We start from the raw sequence: 21393 nt of genomic DNA, 5'->3' as shown, positions 1-21393 counted from the left end.
CTGAGGCTTCACATTTTAACAGTCTGAGTATTTTATTGACAGTAGTCTTTTTTTTTTAATCAGTCAAGCTGTTTTAGAAAAACAACCCCATCAAATGCAGGCAGACACAAAACCACCGCTTTCCTGAGATGTCTCATTCATGAGGGCTGTGGGGGTGAGGGTGGACACACCAAGTCACATGGGCTTGGACACAGGATGGGCCTGGGCTGCTGTGAGGCTGGACTGCTACCCGTGGTCTCAGTGGGCTCGGCTGGGGCACAGCTGAGGCTGCGTGAGTGTCAGAAACAAGGACCAGAGGACAGAGAGCTTCACCCTATTGAACAAATCGGAGTCTCCACAGCTATGCAACTGCGCACGTGACCTCTGGTACAAGTGAACTTTGCCAAGGACCAAGGAGGAGAAATCAAAACCACACGGCAGGGCTTCCCTGATGGATCAGTGGTAAAGAACCCACCTGCCAACCTAGACACTGGTTTGATCCCTGATCCGGGAAGACCCACATGCTGTGGAGCAGCTAAGCCCATGTGCCACGACTACTGAGCCCACGTGCTGCGAGTGCTGAAGCCTGTGCACCCCAGAGCCAGTGCTCTGCCACAGGAGGGGCCACCGCAACTGGCGAGTCACCCCCGCTCACTGCAACTAGAGAGAAGCCCACGGAGCAAGACCCAGCCAAGAATTAACAGATGAGTAAAATGATTAAAAAGCCCACACAGAATCTGAAAAGATTATTTCTAAGAAGCAAAGAATGAGAATAGACACCTGCCAAGGCTTAGAACCCAGCTGTCAAGCTCCTCCCTGGGCATTCTGCAGGAGGGAGGGATTGGGAAGACCTGTTGTTGGAGACTTCTGGAGAAAACTCGAGTCACCTTCTGGTTCCAGGCCCTCCAGGGCTCTCTGCTGCAGAGATGTCTCCCCTCTTCCCTAGACTGGTCCCCCGCTTTCCCTATGCCCACTCCACTCCTGCCGACCTCTCTCAGGAATGCTGTCTCCCTTTCTCAGCTTAATTTACTCTTACCTGCCCTTCGCCTCCCAGTCAAGCCCATTCCCAGATGCCTTAGCTTTCAGAGGGTGGTGTCTTCATGGGCAGAAGGCGTTTGGGGTCCACTGGGGCCTGGTGCTGGGGTTCCCCCAATAGCATTGTCAGCTCCGACAGGGTGACTGGAAGCAGCCTTTGGCAGGAGGTGCTCTCTGGAGGAGGCCTTTTCCATTCTGTCCTTAACCTCGAACCAGGCACCCCCCCTCCCCACCTCCCTGGCTCTGCCCTGCTCATTTCCTGCCCAAGCACACCTTTCAGACCTTTTGATCATGCAATGCTTCGCCTGACCTACTGCTTCCTTCTGCAGATTAAAGAAGTAGAAATGAAGAGTAAGAATCAACAGATGACCAGATCTCTTTCTCAGCTTCCCCTTCAGTAATCTCCTGAACAAACTGTGTGAACAAGAAAGCATCTACAGAGAAGGAAATGGTAACCAACTCCAGTATTCTTGCCTGGAGAATCCCACGGACAGAAGAGGCTGGTGGCCTACAGTCTACGGGGTTTCAAAGAGTTGGACACAACCGAAGTACACATGCACGCATGACAAAAAATAAAAGGAGAGAGAGAGACCGCAAGGAGCGGACGAGCCTGGACACAAGCCTGCATGCAGTGGAGGACGGGGAGGACCCTTCCCTCCTCTTCTCAGCGATTAACTGAGATCACTTCCCCATTTTCCTTTAAAGATGTTCAGGGCCAAGCAGAATCTCTAGAGGTGGTTTTGGGGACACTGAGTTTCATCATCTCAATCCAGATTGCAAGCATTCTGATCAAAACCAATTTTCTTCTCTACCAACATTTGCTTCACTCCAGTATTGATTTTTGAGCAGTGAGCAGCTGAACCTGATTCAGTACTGTGACTTTCTGATCCTGGTGATGATGACAATCAAGCCAAAGGGTGTACTGAACCCAAGGGACATGTCTGTCAGAAGGACCAAACCCACCCACATCCAAAACCTATTCATGCTGGCTTTCATGAACCCAAACCTGACACTTTACTGGGACTGTATGTAAAACCCCCATATGAGCACCGTTCTCCCTGAGAAAGGGAGTATTTCCTGCCATATCAGTAAACAAGGATATCATGGTCATCAGTGATTCCAGCCCTCCAAATGTGTATTCCTGAGCCCTAAGGGCACCAAGGAAGGAAAAGAATAGCTGCAATCTGGCATCCACAAGGCTGCAGCCATTCCCTACGGTGAGTCCTGAGGAACTCTGGGTGTGAAAAACACAGGATTCTGGCCCTAGGTAGCTGAGATGCATATGAGCGGAATGATTTCAGAGAGCCCAGACTCTTGCATCTTCCATACACAGAAAAGCACTAAATTGCTTAACTTGGGATATCTGGTTTTCTTTAATTCACAAAATGCTTTTGATGTTCAGATTACCTGCCTTTTGTTGCAAATGTCTATATAACCTGACTCTCCCCTCTGCCTCCTTGCAGCAGTTCTCTCAGGGTCATTTGAGATGCTGTCTCCCAGGCTTGAAGTCCTAAAAATTTCCGCTGAATTAAAGATAACTCTCAACTTTTAGGTGTGACTTTATTTTTAAGTCAATATCTGTCAATGGACAAACCTATCTCCCTCCTAAACACTCCTGTTCACATACTCAAAAGGGCAAACACACTCACACTTACCTGCCTACACCCACCCACACACATGCTCACCCATGCACACATGTGCCACTTGCAAGCAAATACACACACACTTGTATGATGTACAAGCCTCTGAGATATTACTTTCCCATCCTGAAGTGCCATCCCCACCATGACACACTTTTGTCCAGAGCCCCAGAGAAAACCCTTTCCCTTTGCACCAGGTCCTGAGCACTCAGTGCTATAATATAGCTAGAATGACCAACACTTACTTCTTCTCTTTTTTTAAAAAAAATATGTTTTTGTACCTGGAAGACAAATTCTTGGAGATTTGAAGACAGACAATTCATGAATACACTGAGATCTGTTGACGTCCCCAGCAAAGAAATTAAACTGCTCAAACCTATCAACAGACAAAACAAACCAAAAGATGGTGAGCCATGCGGTAGAATTTCCCAGTAGGTATTTGTATACCAGGTAACCTAGGGGACCACATCCTCACAGCCGTTCAAAGGCATCCCCTGGGGCCTCGCACTCATTGTGAACACAAAGGCTGCCTTCTTGGGTGGGATGTGTCACCCCAGGTCGACTGGTTCAGAGCTCTGTGCTCCTGCCTTCCAGCGACCCCCTCAGCTCCTTGTTAAAATGGGAAGAAAGATTTTGAAATTGTAACTACACCTTGTAATTATGCAGAACTTGGATCCAAGTGAGCTCACTGCATGATACAGACATGACCTCACCCATCCCCGCTGTTTTTATAAAGGGGATGAAGGACATCAAAGCCGCTGAGGGATGTTGGGTGCCTTGCCGGGGGCTGTGGACTCTGTCAGCACAGACCTGAGGGGTGGAGGCTGGGAAGTGATGAGGGACCTGGGGACCCCACCTATGCAGGCAGCAGTGGGGGAGAGAGGGCAGAAGGACAGCCTTTGGTCCCCCAGCTGAGTGCCACCAAATGCCAGGAAGATTTGGAAACCCAGTGGACTGCCTCGGCCCTGGCAGAGGCCCCGCCAGGCTCCATCCGGAAGTATTTCCAGGCACGCCTCGAGCATTCACCTCTCAGGTGTCATGCTGCCTCCCTGCCGATCTGTGCCCCCTTGGGGAGACACACAGGAGGCCATCAGGAGCCAGGGAGCCCCTGGAAGGCTGGCACGCACTTGGCGGGGGAGGCCTTATGCCTCCTGGGTCTCTCTGAGCTTGGGCTGAGGGTGAGAGCAAGGTTTGGGAAGTCACCTGGGATTTCTAGCGGAGTCAGTGGCCTGGGAGGGGGGTTTCCATAGCCCTGAGGTCTACTGGGTTCAGTGCATGCTTTTCAGATGCTGGTTTGGTTGGAGGGGCGTCTCCTGGGGGAGGATCTGGGATTTGGGACAGCCGGTTAGCAGGGAGCAGGGAGATCTTCAAGGGACAGACGAGAGGTGGGGGAGGGGCTACTTATGAAGAACTGCTGGTGTTTAGCTGCTAGGTACGTCCGACTCTTTGCAACCCCATGAACTGTAAGCCTGCCAGGCTCCTCTGTCCATGGGATTTCCCAGCCAAGAATACTGGAGTGGGTTGCCATTTCTTTCTCCAGGAGATCTTCCTGACCCAGGAATTGAACCTGTGTCTTTTGCATTGGCAGACGGATTCTTTACCACTGAGCCACCAGGGAAGCCCCTAGTTAGTTCAGCAGATTCATATACTGGGGATGGCCACGCCGGCCCCGATCATATACCAAGCACTGCACAGAGCAGCGGCTGAAGGAGGATTACATTTCATCTCTGTGTTCTCTCCCAGGACATCAGCGCTGCTCAGGTCCCTGGACAGGACTTTCTGGGAAATATCCAAAACGCCCTGATGGAAGATGGTGCATAGATCCGACTTCAGGATGCTGACCCTTCTGGTGTTTCTCAGCACCATCCTCATGGTCTGAAGACAAAGGCACACACAACACTTACTGAAATCTCATCATCGTACTGTGGCTTGACGCCCCCCTCTCCAATTACCATGATTTTGTAGTTATCAAAGAGAAAGAAAACTGGATTGGGGGTATTGCCCACTAAAATGGAATCCCAGCTGACAATGAAAATGTCTGAATTTCCCACATTCGACAACTGCCTTTCTGAAATGCACCATTTGGAACGCTTCTGCTTGGGGGCAGGTGGGTCTCAGGGCCTGTGGTGCCTCCTCTCCCAGCCACTTATCCTCCGTGCCCCTAGCAAGGAGCCTGAATGCTCCAGAGAGAGAACCAGTGGGTGACTCGGGGTCTACAAGGCAAGTGTGTTTCTCAAAAGCAAAAGGTGGGCGGACTCTACAGGGTAGCCGAGGGGACACAGAAGCCGTGCCTTTTCTTCCCCTGGGAGACCTGGGCAGTGAATTTGGCCTCCAGTGTCCAAGGGGATGCTTCCCTGGTGGCTCAGCAGTAAAGAATCAGCCTGCCGATGCAGGAGACGCAGGAGATAGGGGTTCAGTCCTTGTGTCAGGGAGATCCCCTGGAGAAGCGAATGGAAACCCACTTGCCTGGAGGATCCCATGGACAGAGGATCCTGGCGGGCTACAGTCCATGCAGTCACAAAGAGTCGGACACGAATGAGCACACACATGCACACACAAGGGGACAATCCAATCCTTTCCATACTCAGGGTCTGTAGGACGGGAGGTGGGTCACCCGTATCCCTGCCCCAGGAGCAGGCGCTACAGTCACTTCAGTTTTATGGAGAGGAAACGGGCCCTAGGGTACTAAGAAACTCCCCCCCGGGGAACACCGAAGGGCTGGCTCCGAGCAGGGCTGGCTCTGGAGCCTGAGGTGGCTGCTGCAGACAGGTTGGAACGGAGGCTGTGCTGCAGAGCCGTGGCCATCAGCCCTTGAGCACAGAAGGGGGAACCAGCTGGAGGAGCTGGGTATGGGGAAGAAGTTCTGCGCCAGGAGGATGGAGACTGTCAAAGGCGGGCCTGGCTGGACGCCTCCCTGCCCGGGGCTGCTTTAGGGCAGAGGACTGGTCCCAGGCTCTGTCCCCATCTGCTGCCATGGGATTTCAGAACAGATTCCAGAATCTTTTCTCTGGCCCCTCTCCCCCTGCTTCTAACATTGAAGCTGCGTGGTCACACAAGACAGAGAAGGTCAGAGCCCAGAACCTGGTGGCCTCAACACACACCTGGGTGGGTGGGGGGCCAGGACAGGGCCCGGGGGACACTCAGGAAACCTACCTTCGCCATGTTGGAAAGGTATGTCTTTCTTCTTAGCCTTTTGACAAACACAGTAACCTCTGTCAAGAACAATACACACAGCCATTATTGATCCTATAACTTCAAGTTCACATGACTGACTAGGGGCAGGGAAAGGGAGCAGGCAGGGAGAGGAGGCGCACACAGGTGGTGCCCACAGCTGGCACATCTGTCTGCCCAGAATGGCACAGCTGACTGCCTGCCCCACACAGCCAGGCCCCCAGTACCCTTGCCTCCCTTGCCCTTTCCCACATGGCTCTAGATCCTCTGGGGGCAAGGTGACTAACCCTCTCCGCTCCCCCACCCCCAATTCTAGAAAAATGGTGTCAGCAGCCCCTGCCTCGTGGGCTCTGTGCAGGTGACCATTTTGCCCAGGAACTCTGAGTTCCTCTTTGCATGCTCTCCTTGGGAAATGACCAGAAATGCGAAAATGAGAGAGGGGGCCGCCCTCCTGGATGGACTCATTCACTCATTATATTCATGCGTTCCTTCCCAGGGATACTCCCTCCAGCGCCTTCACAGCTGGAGGAAGGAGAGCGACCTCCACTGTCCAGGGGGCTCTGGCTAAGGACGGGTCACCAAGGCACAGTCTCCCACCAGCAGGGCAAGAGCTCACGGCAACATAAGCCATGGGGAGAAAGGAGCGAAGGCTTCTTGGGGTAGAAAGTGTCGGGAGCAGCTCCACCTGGAAGTGGATCTTCAGTCTGGCCTTAACATGTACGCAGGAGTTGCCCAGGCAAGGGGTTGGGGTAGGCCGATGGGGTACAAACAGCAGCAGGAACGAGGGCTTCTTGGGCACGAGTCAGGAGTCTCTGGGGAGCACCAGTGGGTGCTGGAGGCCCCTGGGGGCAGGTGAGCAGGGATGGGTCAGAGGTCAAGCAGTGAAGGAGCATGGCCCACCCACACAACGGGGACATGGTGATCACACAACCTGGGCCTGTGAGTTTCCAAGAGTGTCAAACAGGGATCAACACAGCCAGAGGTGCTGGGGGTGATGGGAGGGGAGGGCCGTGTGACCAAGGAGAGTGAGGCTGGAGGCAGGACCATCCGAGTGGAAGCTACTGAAGAGCCTGGGGGGGAGGGATGAGAGCCGGAGGGCAGGATGAGGGCAGGTGGGGAAGCGGCCACCGGAAAACGGGACCCTGTCCTGGGCCCCCTTTCCCAGCACGCACCAGACCTCACTGTCCTCTCTGGGGGACCCTTCCTGCCACATCCCTGACTGGTGATCACTCGCCCTGGGCCTGTGAGTTTCCAAATGGGTCAAACAGGGATCAATGCAGCCAGGGGTGCTGGGGGTGCCAGGGGGTGAAGATAAGGCATGGCCCGTTCTGTGGGCCCTCGGGGGAGATGGCACACACAGGGTGCCAGGGAGGCGGACTTGCAGCACGGAGGGGAATAGGTGGGGAGGGCTGGGCGCTGGGAGAGGCCTGAGCTGCCCAGGAAGGGTGGGGCTGGGCTGGCAAGCTAGAGGCGATGATGGAGAACCTCACAAAGGCAGGAGGGGGAAACAAGGGTATTTCCAGGACCATAAAAGACACTGTCCATCCAGAGGGCGTGTGCCGGAGTTTATGAGGGCCATGGCGTCGAAGAGACACCAACAGTCAGCTTCAGGAAGGCCTGGAGCGGCCGCTGCAGGCTTGAGCAGACCAACAGCCTCCTGCGTTCACATTCCACGTGGGCGTGAACGTCTGGAGGCCTGGAGTGTGGGCAAGTTGGGCCTTGGGAGGAATTTCTAAGGAAGGAGTGAAGCTCTTGGAGCCTCGTGGGGCCTGAGCAGAGCACAGAGAGGCCAGGACCCTCGTTGGCCCTGCTTGGGTGGGCAGTGAGCCAAGGATGGCGGAGCTGGTTGGCCTCCCCCTTGCCCTTTTCTACCTCCCCACCCCCTTGGCCCTGCTTGGGGAGTCAGCAAGAGGGTTTGGATGGATCAACACATGCCTCCCTTATGGGCATTAAAGGAAAAGCTGAGAAAGCCGAAGCGGCCAGGACTTATGGACTGCACTTCAGTGCACGAGGGCAAAGTGACACCAGAGGGGAGAGGGACTTCCCTGGCAGCCCAGTGGTTAAGACTTCATGATTCCATTGCAGGGGGTGCGGGTTTGATTCCTGGCTGGGGAACTAAGATCCTATACGCCTCAGGCTGCAGTAGAGGGGAGACGACCTACCCCACGTGGAATTCACAGAATCCACGTTCTCCATGGAAACCCACCTTTGAGTTTGGAGATCTGTAAGAGGGCTGGAAAGCCTTCCAGAGCAGAGAGGAGCCACAGCTTGAATTTCTTACTAAACAACTGGACAGATTTCAAATACTGAATAGAAACATCTTCCAAAAAGTCATGGAGGAGAATGTCCTCAATTCCCTACAACAGAAGTGATAAGACACATGGCCACCAGCCAGTGCGGGCAGCCTCTGGTTACAAGAGGCCAGGGGTCACGTGAGCCACAGCCCGAGAGAGGGGCCCCCACCCAGCTAAGGACGCAGCCACCACGTAGCCTTGGCTGCTGCCCACTGGGCAGGACAGCAGGCTGGAGAGGCTGGAATCAGAACTCTGAAACATTTCAAAATATTGAGGACAGATTCACAAATGTATACAACATGAATGCTGGCTGAGACTGGTTTTGGTTTTGAGGTCAAACCAAAATATTTAAGGGCTGAACCCAGCCTCAAGTTTTCAACCTTTGTGTTAAAAATTTTAGAAGCCCTAGATTTTTTTTTTCCCTAAAAACAAATATAAAATAAAAGGTAAAAGTTCATGACAAGCTTAAGGAAAGTACATTTCACTCCAGAAATTATATGTAATTGAACCCCAAACCACAATTAATCATTCTAGACAAAGAGTTCAAAAAACAAACCTACAAACCCCAGAAGTTGTGTACACTCCAACGCAATGACTCCGATTACCTATTTTTAAAAGTCCTCTTTTGTTAAAATATCAGAGTAAGGACTCTGACTCAATTCGGGGTTCACTGAGTTGAGTCACTGGACCCCCCAGTCATGCTGTGTCCGTCCCTCTTTCTAATTTGTCCATCTTTCTCACTGATGTCATCGGATCTCTCAGTCCAACCTTCCTCCCTTGTCACCTTGACTGTGGAAAAGCCTCCTCTCCACCCTCTGCTCCAAAAATACAGCATCCAATGTCACTGCCAACCCACCGTCTCCTCAGGAAGTCCGTGTCCCACAGGGCGAGTGAGGCAGTAAGTCCGGTCACAGCGGCCTTCCCACCCCGTGACGCCTGTGGCCACCCTCTGCCTCTGCCTGCCCCACGTGTTCCTCTACGTGTGTTCTCCTCCGTGTCCAGTCCGTAGAATTTCTCCTTTCCTGCGAGACTTGCCGGCAACACGGCCTCCTCTGGGTAGCCCCCTCCAGGCATCTCTGTTCTTCCTTTGAGCGCCCAGAACCGTCCAATCACACTGTATTCTAGAACTTTCCATACTGTATCACACTCACTGGCTTTTTCTCTACACGAGGTCACTCGGATTCTCAGTGAATTCAGAAAGGAAAACTGAGTCTGAGGGAAAGAGCTAAGGCTCCTGGTCCATTGGCCCCACCACTGATTGCTCAGAAGATCTGAGATCCATGGACACCCCAGAGGGCGAGGGCGGTGGCTCTAACCCCAGTGTGAGCACGCTAAGTCGCTACAGTCATGTCTGACTTTTCTGCAACTCCATGGACTGTGGCCCGCAAGGCTTCTCTGTCCATGGAATTTTTCAGGCAAGAGTATTGGAGTGGGCTGCTATTTCCTTCTCCAGGAGATCTTCCTGAACCCAGGGATCAACCCCACCTCTCCTGCATCTCCTGCACTGGCAGGTGGGTTTGTTACCACCAGCAGTGCCACCTGGGAAGCCCCCAGCACTGGGTGCCAACTTCTGGACAGGACACAAGCCAGCACCTGGAAGGAACAGCCTACCTTGTACAGCTGCACGTCGTAGCTCTTAAGGAGCTGGCACACGTCAGGCAGCGACAGGAGCATCACTGTGTCTTGCTGCAGAGACTTCCAGAAGGACATCAGCAAGTCCTTCACCTGACGTGAGGGACAGAACATAGCTCTGAGCCCTGCTTTTGTGCCTGGTGAGACCAGTCCTCCACAGGCAGTTCATCAACCCCGAACGGTAACTGGATGAATTTCATTCCAATCCATGGAAAGCTTTGCCTGTCGGCTTTTCCAAGCTGTATTTAATGTATTGTATTTTACTTTTAAAAATGTTTATCTAAGTAAGTAAATCTCATTATTAATTAATAAATAGAGTGAGTGAAGTTGCTCAGTCATGTCCGACTCTTTACGACCCTGTGGACTGTAACTTACCAGGCTCCTCCGTCCATGGGATTTTCCAGGCTTTATAAATGATATTTATTAATAAATAATAAATTTATCTATAATATAATTAAGACCTGCTCCAGGTCTCAGCTGTGGCACACAGGATCTTTTAGTTGCAGCATGCGAATGCTTAGGGCTTCTTGGTGGCTCAGATGTTAAGAGAGTCCGCCTGCAATGCAGGAGACCCAAGTTCGATCCCTGGGTTGGGAAGGTCCTCTGGAGAAGGGAATGACAACCCACTCCAGCGTTCTTGCCTGGAGAATCCCACAGACAGAGGAGCCTGGCGGGCTACAGTCCATGGGGTTGCAGAGCCAGACACGACTGAGCGACTAACACTTCCACTTTCATGCAAACTCTTAGTGTGCCTTGTGGGATCTAGTTTCCTGACTGGGGATGGAACCCAGGCCTCCGGCCTTGGGAGCACACAGTCTTTGCCACTGGAGCACTAAGGAAGGTCTCCCAAGCTGTATTTTAGAGTGATTTTACATCCATCAGAGGGCACCTGCTGGGTGGGTGGAAGACTGGTCCTGAGGCAGTTTTCTAGAAAGAAGGCTGATTATGATAACAAGGGGGCTCTACTGTTTACAGTAGGAGGAAGATGGGGCCCTGGGGGCACAAAGCAGAGCTCAGAATACATTTTCAGTGACTGACTGACCCCTTCAATTACTTTCAGCTCAGGAAGACGTGTAACCATATATAACCCAAGATATATTGCCTCCTCCTTGACATCACGTTGGAATTCACCTCCGACAGTTCAGTTCTGTTCAGTCACTCAGTCGTGTCCAACTCTTTGCAGACTGCAGCACGCCCGGCTTCCCTGTCCATGACCAACTCCCGGAGCTTACTCAAACTCATCTCCATCGAGTCGGTGATGCCATTCAACCATCTCATCCTCTGTTGTCCCCTTCTCCTGCCTTCAATCTTTCCCAGCATCAGGGTCTTTCCAAATGAGTTAGCTCTTCGCATCAGGTGGCCAAAGTATTGGAGTTTCAGCTTCAGCGTCAGTCCTTCCAATGAATACTCAGGATTGATTTCCGTCAGGATGGACTGGTTGGATCTCCTTGTTGTCCAAGGGACTCTCAAGAGTCTTTTCCAACATCACAGTTCAAAAGCATCAGTTTTTTGGCGCTCAGCTTTCTTTATAGTCCAGCTCTCACATCCATACAAGACTACTGGAAAAACCATAGCTTTGACTAAGGACAGCGCCGGCTAAAGGGAGCCAGTGTGATTCTACAAAGGGTACTTCTTTTTATTATTAGCAAAATATTTATTCATTTTAAAGTGAAATGGCATTTTATCATGATCTGGGTTAATGCTATAAACCTTGATAAAAGAGCCTATAATTCCATAAATAGTGTATTTGCCACTTTATTCTGAGTGCACCTCCTGAAAGCCAGCTGCATCTTTTTAACTTTTTATTTTGTATTGGCGTCTAGCCAGTTAATAGTGCTGTGATAGTTTCAGGTGGACAGCAAAGGGACTCAGCCACGTATACATGTGTCCATTCTTCCCCGAGCCTAAGGAGCCTTCTTTAAAGACTTCTGTTGAGTAACAAAATGGCAGGGCCCTTTCTTTATTTCCTCCCATGTGGATCTGGTGGCCCATCTGAGTTGCCAGCTCATGAAGACTCTGGCCTTCTGAGATTTCTGCAGCTCAGATATCCTGAGGCAACACAGTACTGACTCCAGGTACTCCAAGAACCCCAGACTCTTAACGCTGTCTCTTCTGTGTAGGCTGTGAGTGCTGACCCCGGAGTACCTGATTTGAAAATCTCTTCAAATTTCTGTTCAAAAGAAGACATCTCCAAAGAGACTCAGGTATTTAATGAGAAAGACAAGAACGGGCTGAGCAGGGTGGAGTAATCCTTTGACTCCCAGGCTGGAGGCTCCTGGGGCTCATGGGTCTGGATGAGACAGCACTGTGTCAGCCCACCCCTCGTCCCGCCTCCCATGTTCCGAGTCATCCATCCCGATTCGCCTGCTACAGAAATATTCCTCTGATTTGTCCCTCTTTCTCTCTGATGTCATTGTCACTGTTCCCGACCCAGCCCTCCTTCCTTCTCACCTTGACTGTGGCAAAGCCTCCTCCCCACCCTCTGCTCCCATAATATGGCATCTGATGTCACCGCCAACCCACCGTCTTCTCAGTAAGTCAGAGTTTCCCACGGGGCCAGTGAGATAATAAATCCGGTCCTAGCGACCTTTCTGTCCTGCGACGCCTGTGACCACCCTCTGCCTCTGTGTGCACCATGCGTTCCTCCCAGAATCCCTCTTCTCCCTCATGTAGCGTCTGTTGGACTTCTGCTTTTCTATGAGACTCGCCGGCAACATGGCCTCTTCCAGGGAAACTTCTCCAGCCGTCTCTGTTTTTCTTCCCTTGGGAGCCGAGAACAGTCCGATCACACCGTGTTCTAGAACTTTCTGTACCGTATCACACTCATTGGCTTACACTGTTCCTTTCAGTACCAGACTATCAGCTTTTCAAGATTCCAAGGGAGTACCCTCTTTGTTCCAGATACGGTGCTGGTCACAGGGTAAGTATTCAATTTGTACTTGATGAAGCATCATAGACAAGAAGGAGTGGATTGGATATTCAACTTGGGGGTTGTTTATAACATGGTGTTAATAGGCCAGGGGTCACTCTAAAGACAGCCTGGTCCCTCCTTCAGGCCAATGTTTTCTACAAAGCATGAAATGCCTTCATGCTGGGTAAATATTATCTCCCAAAGCGGAAGTGCTTAGAACACTGAAGCCTCAGAAGACCTTTCATTTAAATGTGTACTTGCTTCTCTGGATTTTCATTTTATATGGTAAAAGATAGAATGGCTAAAAGATTTCTTCATGCCTTTCATGGACAATTCTAGAATACAACCCACTCTTGATGATTCCCATGTCAGAGCACCCTGCTTCAAACTGTCTTGTGTGTTGCTGCTGCTGCTGCTAAGTGGCTTCAGTCGTGTCCGACTCTGTGCGACCCCACAGACGGCAGCCCACCAGGCTCCCTCGTCCCTGGGATTCTCCAGGCAAGAACACTGGAGTGGGTTGCCATTTCCTTCTCCAATGCATGGAAGTGAAAAGTGAAAGTGAAGTCGCTCAGTCGTGTCCGACTGTTAGCGACCCCATGGACTGCAGCCCACCAGGCTCCTCCGTCCATGGGATTTTCCAGGCAAGAGCACTGGAGTGGGGTGCCATCGCCTTCTCCATGCATTAGCATGTATCAGTAACAGCTCTGAAAACCATCACTGAGAATCCCGATGTAAATAAAGCTGTTGTTCTTTAGTTGCTAAATTGTGTCCAACTCTTTGGGAACCCATGAGCTGTAGCCCACCAGGCTCCTCTGTCCATGGGATTTCCCAGTCAAAAATATAGGAGTGGGTTGCCATTTCCTTTTCCAGGGGATCTTCCTGACCCAGGAATAGAACCCGTGTTTCCTGAGTCTCCTGCATGGGCAGGCAGATTCTTTATCACTGAGCCGTCAGCACTTTACTTCAGATCAGCTGGAATGAGGATCTAAAAATAGCTGAGTTTATATTTAAAGTGTAAAATTATCCATATGAGCACCTTGGAAAATTTCCAGATGATTAAACTGAATAAAAATATCACCTTCAAGAGCTCACTGACTATAAAACAGCTGCATTCTAAGCATTTTAGTGCGATGAAGTCCTGCTCCACATCCCTTGAGGGGTCTTTTCAAGCAGAAAGGTTAAGAACAAATCATAAATGCTTGCGTTTTGTAGATAAAACCCTACCCTCTCGAGTTCTTGGTTCCTCACATGTTGCAAAATGTCTTGACAGCAGTTGCAGTATTCATCAGCAAGAAAGGTCACCTAGGAGAATACAGAGAGTCGTTTCAGCTTGCAGCCCACTTCTAGCATTACCTGCTTCTCACAGACCTTGCCGAGGCCCTAGTGTGTGTCAGCCGCTCAGCTGTCTCTGGCTCTTTGCAACCCCATGGCCTGTAGGCCACCAGGCTCCTCTGTCCATGGAATTCTCCAGGCAAGAATACTGGAGTGGGTTGCCAGGTTCTTCTCCAGGGGATCTTCCTGACCCAGGGATTGAACCCAGGTCTCCTGCATTGCAGGCCTATAATAATATTATCTGGCTGTGACATTAGCCAAACTCTTTCCTGGGGCCGTGTGTTTTTACTGATAGTTATGTGAAGTGGTACCCCACTCCAGTATTCTTGCCTGGAGAATCCCATGGACAGAGGAGCCTGGTGGGGTACAGTCCATGAGGTCACAAGAGTCAGACATGACTGAGCGACATTTTCATTTCATGTGGAGTAATGCATAACTTGTGACCACCATGGTGGGTCAGAAGGTTAAGCATCTGTCTACAATGTGGGAGACCTGGGTTCGATCCCTGGGTCAGAAAGATCCCCTGGAGAAGGAAATGGCAATCCACTCCAGCACTGTTGCCTGGAAAATCCCATGGACAGAGGAGCCTGGTAGGCTACAGTCCATGGGGTCGAAAAGAACTGGACACGACTGAGCGAGTTCACTTCTTCAACTAAAATTGAAGTTGCTTCATTTTTGATGCCATAACATTTACTTCCGGGTCTGTACCACCCACTCTAAAGACCACCGATCTTTGCCACCTTTCCCTCTAAAGCCCCATCTCCCCTTCTACATGCCCCCAGACCCAGCTGCTAGAAAATGCACAAACCTGTTTCTTGCTCTGTGATGGAGACCCTTATTCTAGAATGTGACATGATCCCAGGTGGAGTCTTTTTATAGGGCATGAGGAGAAGTCCTGAATTTCCTGACCATCACCCAGCCCAGGAGGGAATGACAGTCCTCACGGGCCTGGCAGAAGGCAAATCTTAGTCCATTTTGTACTACTGTGGTCACTGGCAGACTGAGAAGCCATTTACTGCCCCAGGCAGCAAAGCATGGAGCATTAGTCTCCCTCATGTGTGCAAACTTACCGTTAAAAAAACTTTTTTTCTCCCACACTGTGTAGTATGTGCAACTTCCCAACCAGGGATCAAATTCATGTCCCCTGCAGTGGAAGCACAGACTCTCAACCACTAGACCACCAGGGAAGTCCCAAGCCTACCATGTGGTAGGAGTATTTCTTTGCCAGTTCCTGCTCCCAGAATGGGCATCTCCTGAATTCAGATGAAGGGGATCCAACAGGTTCTGTCTTGATCGGTGAATGATTGTCACCCTAAAACCATTTTCACACAGATTATTTCTTCAAGTCAGATAATAATTATTCACTGCTGCTATAGGTTAATCTTTCATCCACACCCCTGGGGACTTTCTTGATCCCAGCAACCATTCCCTCTTGTTTCATTGCAAATGATACTAACCTTCCTCTATAAGACTATACTCTTGGGTCATCAAGGAGCAATTAGGATTTAATATTTCACATATTTAATATTTCAAAATGGCCTTGCATTACAAATGCTCTATGTGTGTGTGCGTGCTAAATCGCTTCAGTCGTGTCCAAATCCTTGGGACCCCATGGACTGTAGCCCACCAGGCTCCTCTGTCCATGGGATTCTCCAGGCAAGAATACTAGAGTGGGTTGCCATGCCCTCCTCCAGGGAACCTTCCCGACCCAGGGATCAAACCCACGTCTGTCTCTTGCACTGGCAGGTGGGTTCTTCACTAGTGCCACCTGAGAAGCCCACAAACGCTGTATAGTAACAAACAATAAAAAGACAACCTATGAAAAATCCGATGCCATAAACACATTCTACAATGCTTGTCTACATGGTGGTCCGCCCTTGAACTACAACCATCTCCTGTCTGGGTCACTGTCCCTGGATTACAGAAATGGTCAGTCATATATAAAATCTCAGGGCCGAATGAACAAGGAAAGTGAGGGGCACTGACTTTCCTTTCGAAGAACAGATTACAGAGTGCAAAACATTTTCATTAAGAATGGACAAAGGCAACGCAGCAGAAAGTGAACTCAACATTCCTGCCTTGTGTCAGCCACACTGCTGTTCACCTCCCTGTCCTACTCCCAGCCTGGAGCAAGGGGAGGCATGGCTGCTCCTGCTTTGCATGAAGGACTGTACTGAAATGATTTCTTCAGGGTTTCCCTGACATCTTTTGAATAATTTCCATTCTAATAGAGTAGGTGAGAGCGTTCCTGGGAAGTTGGAAGTTGAGCCCCATAGCCTGCCCTGTGGACTGCACCTGGGTCAGGGGAGCCCCCTCCATCCTCTCCAACCTGATGGCCTGCTCTGTGGCAGCACAGCTCCAGGGTCAGTATATCCTCCTTGGCTTTCTCGTTCTGCACTCTGAGACTTTCTAAACTACTCACTGAGCTATTCACTTCTGAGCTACTCAATTTGCTTAGCAGATCGTCCATGTGGGTTTGCAGGAGGCCCTTGTCTACAAGCCACGGGAAGACAGAGAGGTCTTCTGAACTGCCCTCCCCACCCTGAGGGCTAGGAGCGCCACCCCGCCTGTGTCCCACGGGCACTGCGCTCACTGAGAGCAGCCACCAGCTTCCTCCTCACTGATGCTCCCTCGTTACCAGCCAGCATCACCTTGAGGATCAGGGGGGTGAGTGGCTAAGGGCTGCCCATAATAACGTTATACACAGGAAAAGAACTGCATCTAATTCAACAATTACTGAATATTTCAGGGTCTATCATAGCAAATCTATTTTATTCAACACTCACTGCTCCTTCTTCTTGGAGAATGCGGTTATAATTAGTAGACTTTTCAAAGACAACAATGTCTCCACTGTGACATAACAGATAAGAGAGAAATAATTTTAGTTAGAACCTTATTTCTGAGCTCAGGCATAAAGGTTCTTTTGCAGTGAGGTTATTTGTGGGTGGGGAATACCGTCCATAGGGTTGCAAAGAATCGGAACCGACTGAGCACACAGCACACACACACACACACACACACACACACACACCACTTTGATTTCAAAACCCTCCTCCAAGTTTCTCTCCACAACTGCTGATTATCACCTGCTTAAGGTTTTTTTTTAATTCGTTTGTATAACTGTGACAACCACAAATTTATTTTTAAAAGTTTATTCCCTTCAGAAGCAAGAATATGATATCCTCATGGTTAGAACTTGCTCTGGTGAGAAAAGAAAAATCATTATGCAGATGAAGTCTTCTATTTTCTGATTTGGAGCTTTGAAAATGATCAACTCAGAAATGATAATATCCTCTGAGTCAATGGATGGGGCAGGGCACTTTCACAGAACAGGGAAACTGAGAAGGAATAATATGCAAGGTCCATGTCACCACACCAAGTGGGTTCACATGTCACCTTGGAGAAAAGATTCTATACATCATGGAGAATAGATTCAGTTCTGTGCATGTGGTGTGAGATAGCAGACCAACACTCTGCTTCTGCTTCTGGATGCAAGTGCACGGTCTTCAAGGCAGGGATGGCCTGGGATGGTGGTAGTCAGAAGGAAGTGGAGGAAAATGGCTTTTATCTCACGCGGGAAGGTCCTTCATCCCCTCCAAGCCTCTCTAAAGTCCCAGGAGCTCTCCCTTGATCTTAGGTTTGGGTCAGTCCATTCTCGAACAGTCATGTACGGAAGTGAAAGCTGGACCATAAAAGAAGGCTGAGCGCTGAAGAACTGATGCTTTCAAACTGTGGTGCTAGAGAAGACTCTTGAGAGTCCCTTGGACAGCAAGGAGATCAAACCAGTCAATCCTAAAGGAAATCAACCCTGAATATTCACTGGAAGGACTTGATACTGAAGCTGAAGCTTCAATACTTTGGCCACCTGATGCAAAGAGCCGATTCCCCAGCAGCAGAAGTGAGCGACAGAGGATGAGATGGTTGGATGGCATCACCGACTCAATGGACATGAATTTGAGCAAGCTCCGGGAGATACTGAAGGACAGGGAAGCCTGCTGAGTTACAGTCCATGGGGTTGCAGGGTTGGATATGACTTACTGACTGAACAACAACAAAATAAGTGTCAAATCACCACAACAGAAACAAAGCCAGGGCGCAGGAGTTACCTGGAGGTGAGAGGCCCGGAGAGGTCACTCGGCTTCCTTGTGGGCTGTCCGCACAGGCAGGGCCCAGGTGGTTAAGCTTTAACTGCTGGGGGACAGGGGAGGGCCAGCTTGGGAAGGAGGCGGCAGCTAACTCCACAACAGGACAGGCATCACTTGGCTGTTCTTTCTTGTGCCACTTGAGCTCTGAGAGCCTCAATTTTCCACCCGATGAAGGGGAAGGAAGGGATAGGTTCCATCCCTTAGTTGGAAAGAGCCCCTGAAGAAGGAAATGGCAACCCACTCCAGTATTCTTGCTTGGAGAATTCCACGGATAGAGGAGCATGGCAGGCTATGGTCCATGGAGTCGCAAAGAGTTGGATACCAACTAGCGTCTAAACAATAACAATCTCCCACCACTAAAAGAACTTTTCCAACCCCCAGAGCCTGTAACCTTTGCTCAAAGTCTCCAGGGTGTGCACAAAGGTTAGAGGATTCTCCCAGCCTCACAAAGGAGGTCAGAGGAAGGTCAGGGTCCCTCCTGGGTCCTGCAGACTGTCTGCTTCAGTGTAGACACATAAAAACACATTTGATTTTAATTAGCTTTTACGATCAATTTGGCTAAAAAGGGTCCAGCGTAAGAGGGCTGGACATGATTATATGCCACACGACTCAGCCTTTTTTTTTTCCTTTCCTCGGAAAATCTCAAGTGTTGTGTTAGCTTAATACGCTTTCTGGCATATAACTTTCTTCTAGCTTAAGTACAATTTGCATCCACATTCTCAGGTTCTGACATCGTTTGTCATTAATCCAGACTTTCATTTGCATCATTTTGGCATCATCATTTGCCCTTGCAAATCATCCCAACAGCAGTGAAACAACAACGTGAAGCAATTACAAAGGTAAGAAGATAAAAATGTAATAAAACCGAATTCACGTCCCGGACTTGTTCAGCCTCAGACTGTGGAGGGAAGGTGTTTCATCTTCTCATCGTTGAAGGACTTCATTTCCATTTTTACTCAAAGAACATGAATCAACGACTCTGTTTTTGGTTAGCAGTGTGTGTTAGTTGCTCAGTTGTGTCTGACCCTGCGACCACCAGGCTCCTCGGTCCATGGGATTTTCCAGGCAAGAATCCTGGAGTAGGTGGCCATTTTCCTCCTCCAGGGGATCTTCCTGACCCAGGGAATGAACTTGGGTAAGACACCCTTAACTTGTTTTTTAAATTTTAGGCCGTGCCATGCTGCATGTGGGGTCTTAGTTCCCCAACCAGGAACTGAACTCGTGCCCCCTGCATTGGGAGCTCAGAGTCTTAACCACTGGACTACCAGGGAAGCCTCTCAACTTGATATATTTTTTTCCCACTTAATTTTTTTAATCAACTTGATACTTTTACATCTCAAGTTAAATAGTCAATGTATGTATTCATATCAGGATAGGTCTTATGATTGCAAAAAGCTTTATTTAATATACTTTTGATCACACTAAGCACACAGACAATGACACTAGCGACTAAAATGTACTGAGCATTTACGCATCGCTGAGTGCCTTGTTCACTCCCCCTTACTCCTCACAACGATCCATTAGGTAGCGGATACTAATTCATTATTTTCCCCAGTTACACACAGGAAACAAGAAACAATTCCCAGAGCCAGAAACCCAGCTCTGACTTCACATCTTCATCACTATTACCTCCTCTTCCACTCTTCCATCTTTTAAGACAGGGGTCCCCCAACCTCCGGGAGCTAATGCTGGATGACCTGGGGTGTAACTGATGCCATAATAATAGAAATAAAGTGCAGAGGAAATGCAGCGCGCTTGAACCATCCCGAAACCATCTCCCACCTCAGTCCATGGAAAAACTGTCTTCTATGAAACTGGTCTCTGGTGCCAAAGAGGTTGGGGACCACTGCTGTAAGACACACGTATGTGTGATAATAAATAATGTACACGAGGAGGGCAAAGGAAGATGCGAGGGTTTTGAAACAAAGTGGAAAAGAACAACTTTTAAAATTTTTATTTTATATTGGAGTATAGCTGATTAACGGTGTCGTGTTAGCTTCAGGCATACAGCGAAGTGATTCAGTTTTATATACATATATATATACACACATATACATGTGTCTACTGGTTTTCAAATTCTTTCCCCATTTAGCTTATTACTAATATTGAGCAGAGTTCCCTGTGCTATTCAGTGGGTCCTCACTGGTTATTTTATTTTATATTGGCACATAGTTGATTAACAAAGTTGTGTTAGTTTTAGGTGTGTAGCCAAGGGATTCAGTTATACACATACATATATCTATTCTTTTTCATTCTTTTCCCATTTAGGAAGAACAGCCTTCTTTTTAAACTGGATTGGCTGAGTGTGGCTGAGTGGTGTGGATTCCTTATTTTCTGTGCTGGGGGCTGTTGCTTTTACATTGCTTAACTCTATTCCCATTAGATTTTTATGGGCAACTTAATTACAAAATGATGATCTAACGGGACACCTTTGAAACTGCTGAAAGTCTATCGTTCACAAGGGAAAACAGCAACCGGAAGCCAGCCCTCCTCGGCAGATGGCATGCCACCTTGTCTGGGCGTCTGGGCTGGAGAGGAGGATGTGAGGGGTGCTTTGAACAGGTGAGATGGTTTGGGAGCTTCATCTGCTTTTCAAATCTCCCCCAGCAAGGGTGCAGTCCAGGGCGGGATCCTCCACACCTATGTTTTGTGAGCTGCTAGACAACAACCAGGTAATGCCTATTTTTTCTAAAAAAAACTAAACACCTTAACAAGTTCCAACCAGCCTTGCAAAGCACAGGGTGGACACGGCCCAAGTGCGGGTTGCAACTTGGACCCCTGATTATACCTGAGAAGGAGGCCGCCAGGGACTCAGCAGAGCCCTGCTGTGGGGGGAGGGCTGGCCCCAGGAGGGTTTATCTCCTGCAGGCGCTGGGGCCACGTGGACTCCACGGGAAAGACTCCACGAAGTCACCGAGATGTTCTGGGTCTGCGGTGCCCACGATCGCTTGGCTGACGGCTCCCTTGAACTCGCCCTCCCAGGGTGATGAATGTGAAAGATAAACCGGAGCCTTTCTGCTCCCTTGGGCACAACCAGCCAGCCATGGACCCAAGGTCCTGGGTTCTGCAGGCTGCCAGGCAGCCCCCTGAGCTCACGAGCTGGCAGAGGAACAAAGGCACAGAGAACAAAGGCAGGCGTGACTCGGGAAGGCCCCATTTTAGAAGCTTTTTACTGGCTTTTAATATGCTAAGTTGGAAAAGCTGAGTGAGTGAGTGAGTGAGTGAGTGAGTGAGTGTGTGTGTGTGTGTGTGTG

General features: G+C 49.8%; 1 protein-coding gene across 1 annotated transcript in view; it reads right to left on the bottom strand.

The window, feature by feature from the left end:
• The window catches only part of RFX8 (regulatory factor X8), a 47617-nt gene that overhangs the window by 11085 nt on the left and 15139 nt on the right, over positions 1-21393 (bottom strand). Inside the window, exons 2-8 of the mRNA XM_068967311.1 lie at positions 15196-15306; positions 13911-13964; positions 9731-9844; positions 8032-8182; positions 5808-5866; positions 4373-4529; positions 2936-3030 (exon numbers count right to left, since the gene is read on the bottom strand). Coding sequence (XP_068823412.1) covers positions 2936-3030; positions 4373-4529; positions 5808-5866; positions 8032-8182; positions 9731-9844; positions 13911-13964; positions 15196-15306 — 741 coding nt within the window. The remainder of the gene's footprint in view (positions 1-2935; positions 3031-4372; positions 4530-5807; positions 5867-8031; positions 8183-9730; positions 9845-13910; positions 13965-15195; positions 15307-21393) is intronic.

This window comes from Capricornis sumatraensis, chromosome 1 (assembly GCF_032405125.1).
Source record: "Capricornis sumatraensis isolate serow.1 chromosome 1, serow.2, whole genome shotgun sequence".
Lineage (NCBI taxonomy): Eukaryota > Metazoa > Chordata > Mammalia > Artiodactyla > Bovidae > Capricornis > Capricornis sumatraensis.
The sequence above is the reverse complement of the archived record's forward strand: the minus strand, read 5'-3'. Positions and strand labels throughout refer to the sequence as shown.